The following is a 14,104-nucleotide window of genomic DNA, read 5'->3' as shown; positions in this document are numbered from 1 at the left end:
GGTATGTTTCCACTTACAGCATATTTATACACTTACATACAATTTTTGCACTTATGTTATATCCGTATGCACTTTATACTAATATTATCAGATCAGCATGACTAATAATTTCACTGAGCGTCTGTTCGTCGCATTTACTTCATAGTTTCAGCGTCCTATCGCATTGACACCATATCAGAATTGTATCAACGTGTGATATTCGCTGAAACATGGGTGAATACAGAGACCCACATCGCACTCGACGCACTCATGGCGGGTGTCCTTCCTCTGTGTGGTGAGTCTCACCCGGGAATTGCTACACACGTGACACCTGCGTTGGGGCCTAGGTCTGTTTGGCTGGGGAGGGATAGGAGTGGGGAAATGGCAGCCAGATCTTCTCAGTGGAGTTTGGGCAATAGGGGCAGTGCGGGTGCGATGTTGGGGCCTTTTACAGCATAACGTGCAAACATCTCTCTTGTGAGCTCCCTCACAAACCCTTCAAAGGTTTCCTGAACTCCTGTTGTCATGGCTTGAAGGTGGTGGCAATTCAGAGCAGTGATGTCTAGCAAGTGAAAGAACAGTTTCTTATACCACTTCATGGTGGTCCTGGCACACTCTACCGTCGATATCATGGAGTCTGACTGGTCCACCAGGCGCATATTTATGTTATGGTCCATGACTGTTATGCTGCATGTTTTTAGGTCGACTTCTCGTCCTAAAAGCACTAGCGACTGAGCGGGGTCCTCTTTCCGGACCGGAAGCAAAGCACCCACAAAGGAACAGGACATAAAAACCAGGCAGTATACCTTAACACATCTATTGCCTTAATTCTACACCGTTACAATACAACACAGAGTAATATTTGATATACAGGGGACAGGGACACAGAGTTAGCCTTTGGCACCACAACGCACAGTTACACTTAACACACGATATAATGCATGTACATTAATGTCATGAACTATATGTATTGGTACCCGTGATTCATCTTTAGGCAGAATATATATTTAGTTGGAGGCAAGGGGAATAAACAAGATTAAGAGTCCGTGGGGGGAATACTACTATAAATAAGACAGGGTGCGGATCGCGACACTCGATGTAGTCACTTAGTCACGGCGGCACTTTCACACAGACTTTCAACTCGCCCGCGCACCCTAGTCTCCATTCACAGTCACTGAATGTTCTTTTACTTGGGGACTCACACAATTACTATAAGTTCTCTTACGGAAGGTCTAGATTATTTTCTGTTCTGCCAGGTATCCAGTTCTTATAGACTAATAGTAACTGTCACTGGCTTTACAATGGTCTTCACTTGGCCACTGCTCACTGTTCTTTCCCCTGGTTTGTTCTCGGTACAAGGGGCGTCACTTATTTACCCGTGTTTCCTGGGTGGAGTGCACTCTGTCGTATGGACGTGAGGAGAGGGCCCTAGGGGGACTCTGCCTGCAAGGGGCAACACACTACCCGCAGGGGAGTCACTGCCCGGGTCCTGGCCGTTGGTGAGGTGCAGGGAGGCCCTCCTGTCTGAGGGCCTCGACCTGAGAGGAGGCCCTCGTATTGGAGCCTCGTTGGTGGGGTGCAGGGAGGCCCTCCTGTCTGGGGGCCTCGACCTGAGAGGTGACCCTCGGGACTGGGGCCAAACAGCTGGAGGAGGTGAGCCTGTCGTCTCTGGCTCCGTGGGGTGAGGGAGCCTGGGTTGCCCTCGTCTGGAGTCTGCTGGTCGGGCCTGGGGGTCCTAGGGCTGCGGTCGCCTATTGGGAGAGGCGCCGACAGGGTTGGGCTGCGGCACTGTCTCCGTCTGGTGTCTGGCAGGAACAGAGATTTCCCTGGTGTGGGAGGTAGGTCCGGTTTCGGGCCTTGCCACCACTCTGGTGACACCTCCAGGGCAACACTCCCAGATGGTGACAAAGGGCTCCCACAGGGGGAAGAGGCAGGAGAAGGATTCACGGAGTCTGTGTCCTCTCCGGTACGTGGAGGGGGATGCACAAAGGCAACTCTCTCTCCAGTGTATACTAAAGCCGTGGCTAAGGGTCCTCTTACCCTGGTGCACACTTCTGGCTGTAGTCTTGGGCCTCCTGCCCTTGAAGTGGCTAAGGGTCCCCTTGCCCTGGTGCACACTTCTGGCCATAGCCTTGGGCCTCCTGCCCTTGAAGTGGCTAAGGGTCTCCTTACCCTGGTGCACACTTCTGGCCATAGCCTTGAGCTTCCTGCCCTTGGAGTGGTTAAGGGTCTCCTTACTCTGGTGCACACTTCTGGCCGTAGCCTTGGGCGTCCTACCCTTGGGCCTCCTGCCCTTGAGGTGGTAACAATGGCTGTCGCCAAGGCGTTACCTGGGACTGACGCTTGTTCAGTCCCACCCCAATTCTGGCGATGGTTGTCCCGCCCGCAAGGTCGTTGGCTTTTTCCGGTCACCTGGTGTTGGGGTAGTTGCGGGGAAAAGGGACTCAGGACAGTAGTGTCCCGGTGACCCTCTTGACCTGGGTCACTAGCCCCACCGTTGTGTCCTCCTGGAGTGGTGGTGTGCTGGCAGCCCGGTGGTGGGGTGGGGGGTCCGGTTTTGGGCATTTTACCACCCTTCGTGGTAGAAAAGTCATGACCCCATGACTGGAGGTGGTATGTTGTGGAGGTGGATGTCTGGTGGGCTGGGGTGAGGCATTGTAGGAGGCTGGTCCAGTGGTAGGTGATGGGGTTAGGCTCCCAATAAGGGCTGAAAGTGAGCTGGATGGAGGATGGGTGGCCGGTTCAGCGTAGGAGGCGGAGAAGGTGATGGGTCTCCCGAATCCTGACAGGTGGGCGGTCGTGGGGTAGCCAGTGCACTCTGGTGACCTTCATCTCGGGGAATGGTGCCTGGTGAGGAGATAGAAGCTGAATGCTGGAGAGTGACGGGAGGTTGGTGCTTTTATGGGGGATGGGTCTGTGGGAGGAGCGTTGTATTTTGGGGAATTGGGATTTGGGAGGATTCCATCGTGCTTGGTGGAGAGGGAGGGTTATGGGGGAGGTTTTTGGGGTAGGGGGGGTTTGTGGTGGTGGGTGGCGAGATGGGTGAGCGCTGGGAGGTGGTGTTGGAATGTATCCGGAGGGTGGGCGTGAAAGGTGTCCTGACCTGGTGGTGGTGCTAGTGAGTGTGGGTGTGGGTGGTGAGGGTGGTTGTGCACATGGTGGTGGTGAGGGCATGTGGCCGTTGGGGGGGAGGCGGGTGAGGATGCGGGGTGGCGCGTATAATGAGAATGGTCATGGGGGAGGGGGGGTGAGGTTGGGTGGGTGGTGTCTGTGTGTGGTGAGCTAGAATGTGGTGTGGTGTGGGGAGTGGTGGGTGTGCAGGTGGTAGGGGGGTGAGTGGTGGGCTGTGAGCAGGTGGTGGCGTTGGGCGGTGGTGGTGATGTAGGCGGTGGAGGCGGTGTGGTGTGGAAGGTGGTGGGGTGGACAGGTGGTAGGGAGGTGCATGGTAGGCTGTGAGGTTGAGGGTGGGGGTGAGAAGGAGTAAGAGTAGGAGTCTGGGGGGTAATTCTCGGAAGGCTCGGTGTGGACAGGTGTGCGGGAAGAGGTGAGGGGCACACGGGTGTGGGGGTGGTCATTGTTGGGTGGGTGGAAGGGTCGCAAGTGGCGATTTCGGTACGTGCGTTGCTGTCCTTGTTGGTCAATGATTACTTGATAGGGGTTAGGGACTCGGATTATTTTGAAGGGGCCATTGAACCGGGGGGAGGTCTTGGTGGGGGTGACGATGAACTGGCCAGGTTTGTATGGGTTGGAGTGGTTGGTGTCGGGTGCCAAGTCCTGTTGGGTTTGTAGGTGGTGGAGGCAGCATTTGAGGTGGTGGAGAGGGTCAGTAGTGGAGGGCAGGGTGGGTGGCTGGAGGTGGTGGCGGAGGGGTAGGAGGAGCGGGGTTTCTCTGAGAACTCGCTCATGGGGTGTTATACCGTCCTCTCATGGGCATGTATTCAGGCTCCATTGGACAATCTTGACATGGGCAGGCCAATCGTCGTTCCCTGTTTGCATGATGCGTGTGCGGACCTGATTCATGAGGGAGCGATGGCTCCTCTCGCAGAAGCTGTTACCTTGGGGCCAGTAGGGGGATGAGTGGGAGATATGACACCCGAATATATTCACCAGTGCTTCCCAGACTTTGCCAGTGAATTCTGGGGCATTATCCGAGTGCAGTGCTTGGTTAATGCCAAAATATGGGAAGACATGGCGAGTTAGGGCATCGGCGACAGATACCGCGCTGTGATCTTTGGCGGGGCATGCGATGATGAACTTTGAACACACATCCACGAATGTGATAATGTATTTGTACCCTGTTTTGGGCATGAGGGGGCCGACGACGTCAAGGGAAAGCAATTGCCAAGGTTTCTTTGCTGTTAGTTTTCCTGAAGGGCCGGGTGTGCAAGTGATGTCCTTCCCCAAAGCACAGGCACGGCAGGATTGTATGATGTTCTTGGCAATGGTGGATGGGTTAGGTGTCCACTACATATCACTGAAGACTTGTAAGAGTTTCTTAGTCCCCAGGTGGATGCCATTGTTGGTGTGAAGGTGCAGCATAGTGTCGTGGGCGGTGGTGGGGCTTAGGACGATGTGGTCATTGGGATTGAACAGGTGATCGCCGTGAAGGTGGAGTTTGGCGAATGTGCTCGGTGGGATCCAGGTAGGGCGTTGTTTATTGTGCCACATCTGGATAAGGTCTGGTTTTGTGGAAATAGCATTGATGGGTAGACGGGAAAGGGCATCGGCGTTTGTGTGGAGCTTGCCTGGTCGGTATGATATTTCAAAATCATACTCCTCGAGTGCTTCTCGCTATCATTGTGCGTTGGTGGTGTTGGACTGGCGTAACCACTGTAGAGATTGGTGGTCAGTAATGACAATCACGTGGGTGCCTGAGATATATGAATGGAAGTAATCGAGGGACCAGATAATTCCAAGGCACTCGCGTTTGGTGGCCGCGTAATTCCTTTCCACAGGATTTAGGGTGCGGCTGGCACAGGCGATGATATGCTCGCGGCTGTCTTGCACTTGGGCAAGGACAGCCCCTATGGCGATGAGTGAGACATCGGTATATAGACGGAAGGGGAGGTTGTAATCTGGGAATGCGATGACGGGGGCGGAGGTCAGCTTGGACTTGAGGGTGGTGAATGCAGTTTTTCTTGGTTCTGTCCATATGAATGGTTCACCTTTCTTTGTCAGGTCGTGTAAAGGTTTGGCGATGTCTGCAAAGCCTTTCACGAAACACCTGTAATATGAGGTTAGGCCTAGGAAGGCTCTGGTTTCGTGTACGTCGTGAGGTAGGGGGATGTCGGCGATTGCACGTAGCTTGTCGGGGTCAGGAGAGATGCCTTCTGCATTGATCAGGTGTCCAAGGAAGTGATCGTTCGGCCAAAACACACTTTGTGGGTTTGAGTTTGAGCCCAGCCTTGCGTATGTGTTGGAACACCTGTTTGAGGCGGTGGAGGTGGTCGGCCCAGGTGTGGCTGAAGACAATGACGTCATCCAGGTAGGCCAAACAGGTTTCCCAGGTCAGCCCGCTCAGAACAGATTCCATGAGGCGGGAAAATGTGGTGGGGACGTTGCAGAGTTCGAAGGGAAGGACGTTAAATTCGTAATGCTTCTCATTCGATGTTGAGAAGACGGTCTTGTGCTTGTCGTCTGGGTGGACGGGGACCTACCAATAGCCTGATTGCAGGTCTAGGGTAGAGAACCATGTCGATCCGTGCAGGGAGTCAAGAGAGTCGTTGATCCTGGGTAGGGGTGTAGCATCTTTGATAGTAACGTCGTTTACTCTGCGGTAATCGATGCAGAAACGGATGGTTCTGTCTTTTTTACGCACGAGTACAACAGGTGAGGACCACGGGCTAGTGGAGTTGGAGATGACACCGGCATCAAGCATATCCTGGACCTGCCGGTCTTCTCCTGCCTGTTGTTTGGGATTTTTCAGCATGATGGTTGGCGAATGGGAGGTCTGGTAGTATGTATGTCGTGGCTGAGATAAGTAGCGTGGCCAAAGTCTGTTGGGCCGGAGGAGAATAGGTCCTGAAGGTCCAGGAGTAGTTGTCGGAGGCTGTTGGTTTGGGAAGGGGATAAATGTGATGGTAGGTCCCCAGTGATTAGGGGGTGGTGCTTGGCATGGTTCGCTTCTTCCGTGTCGCCAATGATGAGTCCTCGCGGTAGAGTTAGTGGTGTTGTGGCGAGGTTTGCGATACGGATCTCTTGGGCGTGGGGGGAGAGGAAGGTGGGGGACATTAAACAGGATGAGAGGGTCTGGTGGGTAAGGATGGTGAAAAAAGGACGGAGGTACCTGAGGGTCTGTTCAGTTTCACTCAAGCTTCGTGGTGGGGTGGAATGGTGATTGTGGAAGCGATAGTGGCAGGAAAAGATGGAGAGGGGGCCAGTAGAAGTGGAGTGGGGGATGGGGATGGAGGGGGATGAAGTGAGGCATTGAGTGAGGTCAGGGTGGGGTTACATGTACAGGTGGGTTGGGGCAGGTGAGTGTCTGGGAAGTGTGTGTGTGGGGGTGGTGTGGAGGAGGTGGTGTTGTTTTTCGTTTTTCTTCCAGATTTTTTTTTTCCTTTGTTGATGGATGCTTGGTTGGGGCGGGCTGGACTGAAGTGGAGGCGATGCTGATGACAATCGATGGTCGCATGGAGTTTTTGGAGGAGGTCCAGCCCAAGGTATCCATCATATTGATTGCAAGTGGAATAAAAAATGATGAAGGGGTGGTTGGTGGACACTCGTTGGTGAGTGCTGGTTTGAAGGGCCCGGGTTTCCCCACAGATGGGTAGGGGGCCATCCCCCGCGTCTACGAGGTTGCCTGAGGTGGGGAAAAGAGGGCCGAAAGCAGAGGTGTGGCGGGAGTAGAAGTGGGAGTAGAGGCATGACCTGGCTGCTCCCGTGTCTACCAGTAGTCTCGCCTTGACCCCGTTCAGCCAAATCTTGTCATACACTGGGGGTCTGTAGTTGTGTGAGGTGGCCCCCGCCACCGTGGGGAGGTGCGGGGGCGGGCCTAAAAATCCATCTGCTGAGGTTGGCCGTGGTCGTCGTGTTCCTCGTCGTCCGGTCCTGGGTAGGATAGTGGCGGCGCATCGTCTTCCAGGGCGTCGTCGTCCAAGGAGGAGACCTTCTTACGCCCTTGGTGAAAGTTCCTGTGCCTGCTTGCCTTGAGCTGCTCTCTTATGTCGTGCAGGGGGCAGGTGTGACTGCAGGCCGTGAACTCCCAAGGATTAATGGTGATGAGGTTGCCCTGATCCCTGGAGTTGGGGCGTTTCTTCTGCGGGTAAGCCCTGGGCACAGTAGGAGGCGGCTCCGTGGGTGACTGGTGAGGCGGCGGCTTTGGTTTTGGTGGGGGGTTCTGGTTTGTGGGGAATCTTGTCACCGCGTGAAGAGGTTGTGGCATGGGAAGGGCGGCGAGGAGACGTCAGACGAGTTGCAGGTCCTGATCCATTTTCCCTGAGGGATCATAGATGGAGAAATGCTCCCTGACTGTGCTAGGGAGAATCCTCAGCAGGGCATTGAATGTGTGAATATCCCGAGTATTTGTGGCTGCCTCGGGATAAGCGGCGCTGATGAGGCACCGAGCCTGGACAAAAGTGTCGTCTAGGTTACCGTCGTAGGTGAGGGCGTCGAGTTGAGAGAGAGCGACAACTCTGCCCATGGAAGGCAAGAAAGCCTGTCTCACAATTTGTGAGAATTGGTCCCATGTCAGTTCTGGGACGATTTTTGGTGCGACAGTGGCGATTATTTTACCCAGGGTAGGTAATGTGACTGCAATCTTTTCTTTGTCCGAGTCGAACCCTATGTCTAAGAGGGGTTTAACCATATCTAAATACACATCAATGTCACAATGGTCCAGGTTGAATTTCGGCAACTGAATGTGCGGTTTGGCTGCCATTGTGCAAGTTTTCCTTTATCGTTCCTCCGTGCTTTATTCGGATCCAGAACCAACGCTTGCCACCAGTGTTATGCTGCGTGTTTTTAGGTCGACTTCTCGTCCTAAAAGCACTAGCGACTGAGCAGGGACCTCTTTCCGGACCGGAAGTAATGCACCCACAAAGGAACAGGACATAAAAACCAGGCAGTATACCTTAACACATCTATTGCCTTAATTATACACCGTTACAATGCAACACAGAGTAATATTTGATATACAGGGGACAGGGACACAGAGTTAGCCTTTGACACCACAACACACAGTTACACTTAACACACGATATAATGCATGTACATTAATGTCATGAACTATATGTATTGATACCCGTATTTCATCTTTAGGCAGAATATATATTTAGTTGGAGGCAAGGGGAATAAACAAGATTAAGAGTCCGTGGGGGGAATACTACTATAAATAAGACCGGGTGCGGATCGCGACACTCGATGTAGTCACTTAGTCACGGCGGCACTTTCACATAGACTTTCAACTCGCCCGCGCACCCCAGTCTTCATTCACAGTCACTGAAAGTTCTTTTACTTGGGGACTCACACAATTACTATAAGTTCTCTTACGGAAGGTCTAGATTATTTTCTGTTCTGCCAGGTATCCAGTTCTTATAAACTAATAGTAACTGTCACTGGCTTTACAATGGTCTTCACTTGGCCACTGTTCACTGTTCTTTCCCCTGGTTTGTTCTCGGTACAAGGGGCGTCACTTATTTACCCGTGTTTCCTGGGTGGAGTGCACTCTGTCGTATGGACGTGAGGAGAGGGCCCTAGGGGGACTCTGCCTGCAACGGGCAACATACTACCCGCAGGGGAGTCACTGCCCGGGTCCTGGTCGTTGGTGAGGTGCAGGGAGGCCCTCCTGTCTGGTGGCACCATCTCCATCTGGTGTCTGGCAGGAACAGAGATTTCCCAGGCATGGGAGGTAGGTCCGGTTTCAGGCCTTGCCACCACTCTGGCGACACCTCCGGGGCAACACTCCCGGATGGTGACAAAGGGCTCCCACAGGGGGAAGAGGCAGGAGAAGGATTCACGGAGTCCATGTCATCTCCGGTATATGGAGAGGGATGCACAGAGGCAACTCTCTCTCTGGTGTATACTAAAGCCATGGCTAAGGGTCCTCTTACCCTGGTGCACACTTCTGGCTGGTCTTGGGCCTCCTGCCCTTGAAGTGGCTAAGGGTCCCCTCACCCAGGTGCACACTTCTGGCCGTTGCCTTGGGCTTCTGCCCTTGGAGTGGCTAAGGGCCTCCATGCCCTGGTGCACACTTCTGGCCGTAGCCTTTGGCCTCCTGTCCTTGGAGTGGCTAAGGGTCTCCTTACCCTGGTGCACACTTCTGGCCATAGCCTTGGGCCTTCTGCCCTTGGGCCTCCTGCCCTTGAGATGGTAACAATGGCCGTTGCCAAGACGTTACCTGGGACTGAAGCTTGTTCAGTCCCACCCCAATTCTGGCGATGGTTGTCCCACCTGCAAGGTCGTTGGCTTTTTCCGGTCACCTAGTGTTGGGGTAGTTGCGGGGAAAAGGGACTCAGGACAGTAGTGTCCCGGTGACCCTCTTGACCTGGGTCACTAGCCCCACCGTTGTGTCCTCCTGGGGTGGTGATGTGGTGACGGCCCGTTGGTGGGGTGGGGGTTGGGGGGTGGCGGGGTGGGTGGTTTGGCAGCGGGCATTTTAATGACACACTCAGGTTTCCAAATCTGACGCCTGTTCTCGCTCCGGTAAGCAACGGAATCAGTACGGTGCATCAAGGGGCGGTGAACCGTTGACAAGATACTTACTTCTCTATTATGGTTCCACACAGTTGCAAGGATGTTGTTGGCTTTGAAGAAGACCACCTCATTCCTGTCAAGTTTCTGCCCTACCTTGGCCATGTGATGCCGGTTCACCTTCACGGTTGCACAGATTCCCGTTTCATGCATGTGAAGATAATGAGCGAGAAGAGGGCTAGTGTACCAGTTGTCCAGGTAGAGGACGTGACCACGATGAAGGTAGTCTTCTATCATTGTCTTTACCACTGCTCCCGACAGTCCAATATTCCGATCTTCTATAATGTCTGTCTGTGCACCGGTGTACAAGACTGTGTCTTGCACGTATCCAGTCCTACAGTCGCACATAACAAAGATCTTGAACCCAAAACGGTGTTTTTTGCTAGGTATATACTGCCTAAATGAAATATTACCTCTCCACAACATGAGACTCTCGTCTATGACGAGGTCTCTATAGGGATAAAATGACGAACGAAAGGTTTGCCTCAGGTGATCAAAGACCAACCTAATTCGTCTCATCTTATCTGTGTCGTTCGCATTTGCAGGATCATGAGCATCATAGAAATGGAGGCGACTTAGAATTTGTTGAAACTGATTATGGCTCATGACTTGCCCAAATATTGGGGTAAACATAACAGGGTCCCTTGTCCAGTAAGCTGGAATTCTGTTTTTTCGTATAATACCCATCAAAAGGACCAGGGCAAAAAATAGGAACATTTCTGAAAGGGAGACAGGGTAATCATATATGATAGAATGCCTACTCCTTGTTCCCAATCTTTCACTCTCAAGGTGCTGGGTGCTTGCAAAAAAGGTTGGTTTGGTAAACAATCTGTTCCACGAATGCCTCACTAAAAAACAGGTGGAAAAAATCCAACCTGGTGGAATTACAGTGAATTCCAGGAGCAATGCAGCCAGAGCGCCCCTGCTCAGTTATGGGGTGAATGAGGGGAGAAAAATCACTCCCATCCTCCCAATTCCATCCCACAAATCCCTCGTCCCCATCATCCCCATCACCACCTTCGTCTGGGTGGGGAGGAGATCCTGGTGGGGGAGGTGGGGGAGAAGGAGTGCGGAGGGCTTCCCCACTGTCACTCCTCTTCCCTCTGCCTTTACCCTTTCCCTTTCCCTTACCCTTACGGCCTTGAGGAACATTAGGGGGCTGTGGGGTTGAAGTAGGGAAATATTGGGGAGCATAAGACGTGCTGGGGAGTGGTTCCTCCCCACCTTCCCCCTCCATGATAACACCACGTGATTTTTCACGCACCCTAGCTCGCCCACATGTTAGGGGATATTGGGGAGCATAAGACATGCTTAGGAGTGGTTCCTCCCCACCTTCCCCCTGCATCACAACCCCACGTGATACAGAACGCACCCGCATTCGCCCACGTGATACACCCTTCCGCCTCACACTACCTAGGGAAAGCAATGACTCACTCACGCCACTCTCACTTTCCATACTCCTCCCTGCACTTTCCCTTTCACTCCCCACTCCCTCCATGGCACTTCCTAACTCCCCAAACAAAATACTAGGCCCATAACTGCTCGTCCGACGTGGTGTGTGCTCGGGGCCACGATGAGTTATTAATTCACGTCCATACCACGTGGCAGCATGTCCCACTACTCCGTCCTCATCCTCGTCCTCATCCTCGTCATCGAATTCGGGTTCCACATCACGTTGGGGCTGGGCATAGGATGTTGCACATGGTTTCTTGGCCGGCTGCCCCTCTCTAGCAGCATGGTAAGTCACGTACTGCCGCTTCCTGGGGGACGGGACTTCTTCATCACTGCTGGTGGTTTCCTCCTCCTCTGGCTGCACATAATCTTTATCAACAACCTCGTCATCCAGTGGGGAATCACTGTCGCCTGTAAAGGCGTCCAGGGTGGCTTGAATTTCAACCTCTGAGAGACCTCTCGTAGCCATGTCTGAGCAGGACCATTGCTAACAGGTGAGTGGACGAGCCCCGGGTTAGCGCGGGTCGCGTGGGTTCACCAAGTGTCCCTGCCTGATGGCAGGTAGGAGAAGGTCAAGTGAGGATATGTACCAAAAATCAAACACGAAATTTGAAAATTTTCGAAATTATGCACTTTGCAATTGCACGAAGTACCGGTACGTCACCGGGACTGGCAAATGCAAATCGTTGCAACATACCCATACTTCGACGGGACGGGGCGGGTTAAGGACACTTACAGTAATATAACCAAGTTTTGTTGGTGGCTGCTAACAGGCTGGTGAGTGGTTTGATGCTTGATTTGTTTTATTGTGTGGCTGGTGCTGGAGAGAACACGTGCATGCAGGGGCGTCAGTAAAACATGCCAGTTTATATAGACTTCCCTCAATTTTCTCCCCGTTCCCGGAATGGAGGGGTGGTGGACTACAGAAGAAGGGCAGCTCTAGGCTGCAGTCCACTGGATTACATTAAGACGAATCCGGGGCCAGAACAGCAACATTAACAACAACAGTGTGTGGTTTGTCTAGTCAGCTGCTATTAACCCTTAGACTACCAATGTATTGTACTTGATTTTATTGTTTTATGCTTAGACCATCAGTGTATTGACAACTTTTTATTACCATCTATGGCATATGTTAGGAAATTCGCAGGCTCAAATGTACAGAAATGACAGTGAGTAGATGGATATGTAGAGCTTTCCTGAATGCAAGGTCTGGGGGGGATAAGATTAGAAATGAGGAGTCGAGAGCAAGGATGAGAATGGAATGTATTGATGATGTGGTAAGGAGCGGTAGATTGAGATGGCTTGGGAGGAAGGGTGGAACTGGAGTGTATTGGTGTTATGATGAGGAGGGGTAGGTTGAGATAGTGTGGGAGGGAGGATGAGACTGGAGTGTATTGTTATTGTGATGATGAGGAGCAGATTGAGATGGTTTGCGAGGAATGATGAGACTGGAGTGTATTGGTGTGGCGATGAGGAGAGGTAGATCGATATGGTTTTAGCGTGTTGAGTGAACTGAGGATGACAGTTGTGTGTGGAACGTGAGAAGTGTGAACATTTAGGGTAGGGTTGCAAGAGGCAGACCAAAAAAAGACATGTGACAAGAGCATAGAGTGTAACCTCATGGATATGGGGCTGAGTAGGGAGGCTGTCAATAGGGTGGAGTCAAAGGCTTTTCATCTTATTAACTCTCCTCCTCTTACTGGCTCCCTTCAACCTCTGTCTCTTTGCCGCACTGTTGCATCTTTATCTCTTTACCGTCGCTACTTCACTGGTCACTGCTCCTCTGAACTGTATTCTTGCATTCCTCCACCTCTACTACGGGCGTGTAGCATCCGTCTAGCAGCAGACTCTCATCCCTTTTCTGTCCAACTCACTAATGCAAGAGTTAAGCGTTACTTCCAGTCCTTAATTTATGCAGCAGGTCAACTCTGGAACTGTCTCCCTCTCTCTGTATTTCCTGCTAGCTATGATCTCCAGTCTTTCAAACGCAGTGTGTTCAGGTATCTCGAAATGATCGGATCTTGAATTTGGCTTTCTCATGTATTTTGTTTTTCTCTTGGAAGGAACGGTTATTGCAGGCTCATGACCTTTGGTTCCTGCTTCCTAGCATTAAAAAAAAAAGGCAAAGTGGAGAGCTGCCATTAGGTGACCAAGGCTGAATCATGCAGGCATGTTGGAGCCGTCACAATGATACATATATGTACATACAGGAGAAATTCTTGCTACATCAAGAGTGTTTCAGCTTCAGAATGAAAAGGTTAATGAAAACTGCATATTGCCCCCCCAGTTCATAATCTTTCCAAAACTGAATGCAGTCATGTGGATATATTGTATTAAGAATAGAACCTGAAGGATACCATCGTACGGAAGGGAGTAACTGTTGGGTTGGTATGCAGGAAGTGAGGGGAAGAAGGAGGGAGAGACCAAGGATGAGATGAAGTAGACAGGTATATGAGAGAAGGTGTAACTTGGGGGGTGCAGGGAAATAGCAGGGAACAGGGCAACATGGAGGTGATTTGTTTTTGGCCACCCCTTACGGGATTATGGCATCTGGCTATATGGCTGTATAGACAAATAGATGCTAATTGTGTTGAAGCATTAATTATACCAGTATGCCACTTATGTATGCGGATTATATTTAAAGATTGATGACATAGTGTGTGGTGTTGTGTGGGAAGAGTAACAACAAAGAAGAAAGGTACGGCATGGTGGGGTGAAGAGGTTCAGAGAGCAGTGAAGAAAAGAGGAAGAAATGGCTAGTGTGGTTACAGGAGAGGGGTTCAATTGAAATAACTAAATATACAGAGAACAATAAGCATGTAAAGACACCAGAAAAGATGAAAAAGAATGAGGTTAATGATGATCTAGGAAGAAAAATGAATGCAGACTACTCTGAAAATGGGAAATTATTGTGGAAAGAGGTGCGGAAATGTAGAAGTGACCACAGAAACAAATGAGAAGGTGTGAAGGATGTAGGTGGTAGATT

At 51.6% G+C, this 14,104-nt stretch overlaps 1 protein-coding gene across 1 annotated transcript in view; it reads left to right on the top strand.

Moving 5' to 3' along the window:
* The window catches only part of LOC145395413 (DNA polymerase delta catalytic subunit-like), a 138,202-nt gene that overhangs the window by 35,442 nt on the left and 88,656 nt on the right, over positions 1–14,104 (top strand). The window contains exon 7 of the mRNA XM_080269016.1: positions 7,469–7,483. Coding sequence (XP_080125142.1) covers positions 7,469–7,483 — 15 coding nt within the window. The remainder of the gene's footprint in view (positions 1–7,468; positions 7,484–14,104) is intronic.

Source organism: Coenobita brevimanus, chromosome 31, assembly GCF_032717465.1.
Source record: "Coenobita brevimanus isolate Jiangsu-jjx chromosome 31, ASM3271746v2, whole genome shotgun sequence".
In the NCBI taxonomy this organism is placed as follows: Eukaryota; Metazoa; Arthropoda; class Malacostraca; order Decapoda; family Coenobitidae; genus Coenobita; species Coenobita brevimanus.
Note: the sequence above shows the minus strand (reverse complement) of the source record. Positions and strands in the feature narration are given on the sequence as shown.